Source organism: Pongo pygmaeus, chromosome 3 (assembly GCF_028885625.2).
Source record: "Pongo pygmaeus isolate AG05252 chromosome 3, NHGRI_mPonPyg2-v2.0_pri, whole genome shotgun sequence".
NCBI classification, from domain to species: Eukaryota; Metazoa; Chordata; class Mammalia; order Primates; family Hominidae; genus Pongo; species Pongo pygmaeus.
Genome location: NC_072376.2, coordinates 112,465,266 through 112,471,430, shown reverse-complemented (window position 1 = coordinate 112,471,430; position 6,165 = coordinate 112,465,266). Strand labels below are relative to the sequence as shown.

General features: G+C 51.4%; 2 protein-coding genes across 3 annotated transcripts in view; both read left to right on the top strand.

Moving 5' to 3' along the window:
* Window positions 1-1,277: 1,277 nt before the first annotated feature.
* LOC129034964 (histone H2A.Z) lies at window positions 1,278-3,584 on the top strand. Its single transcript, XM_054484858.2, has 5 exons — window positions 1,278-1,491; window positions 1,923-2,000; window positions 2,278-2,391; window positions 2,726-2,855; window positions 3,146-3,584. Exons 1-5 carry the CDS (start codon window positions 1,489-1,491, stop codon window positions 3,205-3,207), a joined length of 387 nt encoding a protein of 128 aa, XP_054340833.1. The 5' UTR covers window positions 1,278-1,488; the 3' UTR covers window positions 3,208-3,584.
* Window positions 3,585-4,633: 1,049 nt separating this feature from the next.
* The window catches only part of DNAJB14 (DnaJ heat shock protein family (Hsp40) member B14), a 51,746-nt gene continuing 50,214 nt past the window's right edge, over window positions 4,634-6,165 (top strand). The window contains exon 1 of one of the 2 annotated variants that reach the window (XM_054484854.2): window positions 4,634-5,259. In XM_054484854.2, the coding sequence (XP_054340829.1) occupies window positions 5,127-5,259 (133 nt within the window). In that variant the 5' untranslated portion in view covers window positions 4,634-5,126. The remainder of the gene's footprint in view (window positions 5,260-6,165) is intronic. The other variant, XM_054484856.2, reaches the window with a different exon arrangement.

Below are 6,165 nucleotides of genomic sequence, written 5' to 3'. Positions count from 1 at the left end.
CCATGCCTGGCTAATTTTTGTATTTTTACAAGAGATGGGGTGTCACCATGTTGGCCAGGCTGATCTTCAACTCCTGACCTCGTAATCTGCCCGCCTCGGCCTCCCAAAGTGCTGGGATTACAGGTGTGAGCCACCATGCCCAGCATAGAGTATATGTTTCAAATGTTCGTCACATTGAAACTATTCAATTATGTTAAAAAGTGTTAATACACTAAAACACTACAAATGAGATTGAGACACTACTATCCCCAAGCAGCTGGAGATGTACACAGGTGTTAATAATCTACTAGTTGGAAAGATAGTACTGTGTGTACAGTACCATTATTTTAACCTCATCATTTGCAATTGATTGCATTGCATGGACCCTCTGTAACTGCCTGAAAATCATGTCAGAGTTACTCCATCGACATTTGCCGAACATTTGTCATGTGGCAAAATACTTAACTGTAGAAAAGTTGACACGTAATAGCTCTGAGGTTTCACTAAACGAGCTTTACACACCAGGCTACAGGTACAACCCATTGATGTGTAGTCTCCAAAAAATATGGTTTATGATTTGATTAAAGAATACTGCCTCGCCAGAAGCTAAGTATAGACAAAAAGGGTTTCGTGACCAGTGAGGTGACTTGGCTTCACCGTTTGCTGTCACAGAACTATTCCGTGGGGGATTTCGTAAGTAGTGAGGGAGAGGTGGAAGACCCGGCTGAAAATAAAGTGGGAGCAGCGGGTCGTAATCTGTTGGTGGCTGGGGACTCGCCTAGACGGAAGAAACACGGAATCTCTACTAAGGCTGTGAAAGGCGTCAGGACAAACCTCAGACTCCTCTCACTGGACGCGTTCGCGCCACCTGTCAGAAGGGAGGAGCCGCCAGGGATTGAGAGGGTAGGGAGGGGGTGCCCGGGGCCCCGGAAGGCGGCTGCGGGTCGCAGGTCTCCGCCCGAGAGGCGCTGGGAGTGCTGGGGCGGCGTGCTGGATACCGAGGAGACTTCACGTGGTCTCCAGAGCCCTGCTAGGGGACCCGGGGCGCTACCGCGCGCCCCTCCTCTGAGGTCTCAGCTCCTCCTCCCAGGCACGTGACCGCAGCCGGCTGGTAACTGCGCTCCCGCAGCGTAGCTCGCTCTGTTTCTTCCCTCCCGCCGCGGTGCCCTTCTTCTCCCCCGTTCCCATCCCTCCGCCTTCCCCCGCCTCGCTCCCCACGCCCCAATCGCGGCTTGAGCTTAGAAGCGCCCGCCCCTCCACCCTTTTCTTCGCTTGCTCATTGGCTAAAGTCTCAAGGACGCGTCCCGAGGGCGGGTGGCAGCCATTGGTGGGATGAGCAATCCGAGTTCCCGGATGAGGGAACATTCTGCAGTATAAAGGGAGCAGGGAAGGCGGGAGACAGCGCAGTTTGAATCGCGGTGCGACGAAGGAGTAGGTGGTGGGAATCTCACCGTGGGTCCGATTAGTCTTTTCTCTGCCTTGCTTGCTTGAGCTTCAGCGGAATTCGAAATGGTAAACTTCGCAGAGACGCTTGATGACTCCGCGGGTTTTTGCCAGCGGGAGAAAAACCCGTTACACAGAGGGATGGGGGTGAAGTGGCGACGGTTGGGAACGCGCGGAGACAGGATTTAGAAGAGTGGGGGGAGGTGTTTTGTCGGCTGCTAGCGGAGCAGCCTCGGATCTCGCGGCGGGCGGCGACGGTTGGGTGGCGCGCGCAGCGCCGCTGGGGGCCGGCGGACGGGCGGAGGCGCGCGGCCGTGGCGAGCGCGCGGCGGGGGGCGAACGGGCGGGGTCGCCCCTGCGGCGCGCCGCGGGCCGGAGACCCCGGCGGGGTGCGGGGACGCGCTCGCGGCGGGACGCGCCGCGGTGGGGGATGGGCGCGCCGCCTTGGTAATTCTATATTCTCCGTTCCTCCTCCGCTCGCGGGCGTGTGCGCGCCGCAGGCTGGCGGTAAGGCTGGAAAGGACTCCGGAAAGGCCAAGACAAAGGCGGTTTCCCGCTCGCAGAGAGCCGGCTTGCAGGTCAGTAGTTGTTCGTGCAGTCTGGGAGTCATGATGTTTTTCTTTGCATTTCCTTTTTTGTTATTCATCGCTCTCGATGGGCGTTTTGTGTATGCGTGGGTGATGCGGTGTCGCGACTTGGGCTGCCCATACGATAAATATGGGGGGGAAGGAATCACGTGTTTCGATGTCGGGACGCGTTGCTGCGCCCGTGCCCCTTGCTTTGGCGCGCATATAATTTCCCCATCTTTAGTTCTCATTTTTGTGCATTTATGTTTGTGTATGCTTAAAATTTAAGTTCCCAGTGGGCCGTATTCATCGACACCTGAAATCTAGGACGACCAGTCATGGACGTGTGGGCGCGACTGCCGCTGTGTACAGCGCAGCCATCCTGGAGTACCTCACCGCAGAGGTAAATGGGTGAACGCCTATAATCCGGAGAAGGTTTGGGGGGCGGGGAGGCGGCAAGAGGGAAGGAGGAAAGTGATGCAAGAAAACTCCCAGGCCCTGAAAGCGGCGAGAGGCCTAAGAGAACGCTAGAGGGAGCTGGTGTTCAACAAGGATCCTTCTGAGCTTGAGTTCTCTGCTCTTGGAATTAAAATTGCGTGCCCCCTATATATCTTGCCAGTCAGATAGTGAGGAACGATTCCAGTTGGTAGATCTGCGTTTGTGAGGGTTTTATTCTGTTCTCTGAATCTTGGCCAAAGGAAAGTTGGAAGGCAACTGACACAGATTCTGCGTTCTAGGTACTTGAACTGGCAGGAAATGCATCAAAAGACTTAAAGGTAAAGCGTATTACCCCTCGTCACTTGCAACTTGCTATTCGTGGAGATGAAGAATTGGATTCTCTCATCAAGGCTACAATTGCTGGTGGTGGTATGTTAACTTCTAACATTTTAAAAAATTTCTTCAGAGGAAGGAATTTTTTGCTGCTTTTTAAATTAGTTTTTCTAGAAGAGGAAATTTAGGTATGTTTTCAATGATGGAAGTATGGTTGTATCATGAAATTTGATTTATATGTATAACTCAATGAATTTTTACTTCATACTTGAGCTGCACGTTTTTAAAGATACCTTTTAAGTTGAACAGTATACACTTTCTTGGTTTCAAATACTGTGATTTTTAAAAAAAATCTTAAGTAGAATTAATTCCTGTCACTCTCCTAGGTGTCATTCCACACATCCACAAATCTCTGATTGGAAAGAAAGGACAACAGAAGACTGTCTAAAGGATGCCTGGATTCCTTATTATCTCAGGACTCTAAATACTCTAACAGCTGTCCAGTGTTGGTGATTCCAGTGGACTGTATCTCTGTGAAAAACACGATTTTGCCTTTTTGTAATTCTATTTGAGCAAGTTGGAAGTTTAATTAGCTTTCCAACCAACCAAATTTCTGCATTCGAGTCTTAACCATATTTAAGTGTTACTGTGGCTTCAAAGAAGCTATTGATTCTGAAGTAGTGGGTTTTGATTGAGTTGACTGTTTTTAAAAAACTGTTTGGATTTTAATTGTGATGCAGAAGTTATAGTAACAAACATTTGGTTTTGTACAGACATTATTTCCACTCTGGTGGATAAGCTCAATAAAGGTCATATCCCAAACTAGTTGTGTATTAAATTTGCTTGGTTGTAATAGGAACTTGTTTTGAGTATCTCATCTAGCAGCAATAACTAAGCACATTTCTTTGTGACTGAACTGTCAAATCTGTAGATCAACAAAGTGAGATAGCCCAAGTATTTTTTTTAATGTTATATAATGAGCTACTGAAGTTTTAATTTAAAAAGTTGGCAGGAGCTGGAGTGGGATTGTCAGTTTCTTAGGCTAAGTGTGACCATTTCAGTTTGTACATTGGCTTTGCTTGCTGTGTGACAGCACTGCACTAGTATGCTGTTAGTGTGGTGGACTTGGGGAGGGAGAGAATAGGTAGGAAAGTCCTGTATATCCACAGAATGAACTCCGAATTCAAACTTTAAAGATAATAGTGCTACATGCCAGGCCCTGCTTTGAAGTCTGAAATTGTTAAGTACTCAGTAACATCATTGGGGATATACTATCTCCATTTTATCGAAGAGAAGGAGGGTTTCTTATTTGAAAGTACCGAGTTATGGTAGTTGTTAGCAGAATTAACAGCTTGGCTCACAGCATTATGTAAAAATTGTTATCTTGTGGTTGGGTTAAGCAGGTCATTTTGACAGTTTGCCATGTTTCTTAAAAAAATAAAAATTTGCACATAGCAAACATTCCCCCCACCCCCACCGTGAAGACTAACATGATACTGTACTTCCCAGTGGTAATGTTATCCAAATGGGAAGGAAAAGGTGAAATCAAAAGTTTGCTTTTGTTAGGGCAGGCCCTGAGGGGCTGATTCCTGCCTTGTTTTGGCTACACAGGATTAAGGCCGCTCTGCACCACTGGTTGCAAGCTACAAATTAAACTGCTTTGTACTTTGGATAGCCTGACATCTGGGTCACAAAAATCCAGCTGAAATAAGCCTGTCATACAAGCCCTAAGATTAGGTTCAAACGACGTTCCAACGTGTCCCGGAAGTGCTGAGACTGGACTGACTGACACCTTGGTCCTCACCTGACCGCATCCTCTCTCGCTTGAGGGGCCCAGAGGCGGGGCCTCCAAGTCCTGGCAATTTTACTGAAAACGAGTGTCGCCTTCCCCGATCCCGTTTCTTGGCCTCAGCTGCGAGGGCCGCGCCTGGAGGTCACAGGGCACGGCGCTTCCAATGCCGGCAATCGGGTCCCGGGCGGAACCCCTCCCCGCGATGGGCAGCCCGGCTGCTATCGTACGCCTCCCGGGCAGGTCCGCCCGGGCAGGATTTATGTGCGCCAGCCTGCTGGCGCGGTGCGCGGACCACCGAGTCAGCTCGGACGCCCGGGCCCAGGAGGTTGGTCCTGGGCCGGGACGGATGCGGATCGCGCCCTAGGGGCCCGCGGGGGGCGGGGAGGCCGCCGTGAGGAGGCGGAGCTGCGAGGCCCGCCCGTCCGCCCGGGCCGTCGCAGCCGCTGCCGCGGTCCCCTGCGCTCCTCCCCGTTGCCGCCGCACGCCCCCAGCCGGTCCCGCCTCGCCTCCTCCGCGGCGGCGGCTTCCGCCCCTCTTAGCTGCGCTGCCGGAGGAAACGGAAGAAGGAGCAAGCTATGGAGGGGAACAGGGATGAGGCTGAGAAATGTGTCGAGATCGCCCGGGAGGCCCTGAACGCCGGCAACCGCGAGAAGGCCCAGCGCTTCCTGCAGAAGGCCGAGAAGCTCTACCCACTGCCCTCGGCCCGCGGTGAGACCTCAGCGTCCCTTCTCTTCCTGCCCAATCCCCAGACCACCGCGTAGCCCGCCCCTGCCCCTACCTCGGCCCCTCCTGGATGCCTGCGGGGCCCCCGGCCTGCCTGAACCAGCCCCAGCGCCAGGCCCGGTGGGGAGCATCCCGACACACCCCCGCCCTGGCCCCAGCCCCAGCTCCGGGCCGGGGCTCGGGGAATGCTGCGCGAGGTTCCTCTGCACCCGCCTGCCCGCCGGCTCCGCGTTCCGCTGTCCTAAATGTCCAGGTTTCATTCTCCCTGGAGGAGACTTGTCTGGTCCCGTCTTACCACAGTGAGGCTTTATGTGTATCTGTGTTGTTTATGTGGTCCCCTCCCTCACCATTCTCAGTCCCACATAAGGCCTAGGCCCCTATCCAAGTGAGAAGAACGGTGTACTCTAGTGGCTAATCTCAGGTTCCATGTTTCTGAGATCTGTAGAAAACTGTTCCCAAAGCAAACATCTAATACCTGAGATGACATTGCTTTTCCCTGGGAGAGAGTTCCTTTAAAAGAGAAGAGCACACGTTCGGCAAGAATGGTCAAGAGTCAGTAATGATTGCTGAAGAGTATCCGATTTGATAACACCATAATTATCGACGAACCAAATCTCTGAGGAATATGGTACTGGGTTTCCTTTAGTTGAATTCAGCTTATTTATTTTCCTACTCGATAGGCTTCGGAGTAATAATAGCCAACATTTATTGAGCACAAAGTGCCAATAGTTGTGCCTGACATTTTGCGTGGATTATTTCATTTATTCCTCAGAACAATTCTGTGTAGAGGTTCAGGATTCATTTGACCAGGTTTACCCACGTGGAAACAGACTTTTTGATAATTAATGAATGAATTAGCGAATGAATGAAAGTATCTTACCCAAGGTCACA

Excerpts from the sequence above, each read along its gene's own strand:
- LOC129034964 (XM_054484858.2), top strand. Across the intron at positions 2,392-2,725 it reads TGGAGTACCTCACCGCAGAG|GTACTTGAACTGGCAGGAAA; the intron begins GTAAATGGGTGA and ends TCTGCGTTCTAG. Across the intron at positions 2,856-3,145 it reads GGCTACAATTGCTGGTGGTG|GTGTCATTCCACACATCCAC; the intron begins GTATGTTAACTT and ends TCACTCTCCTAG.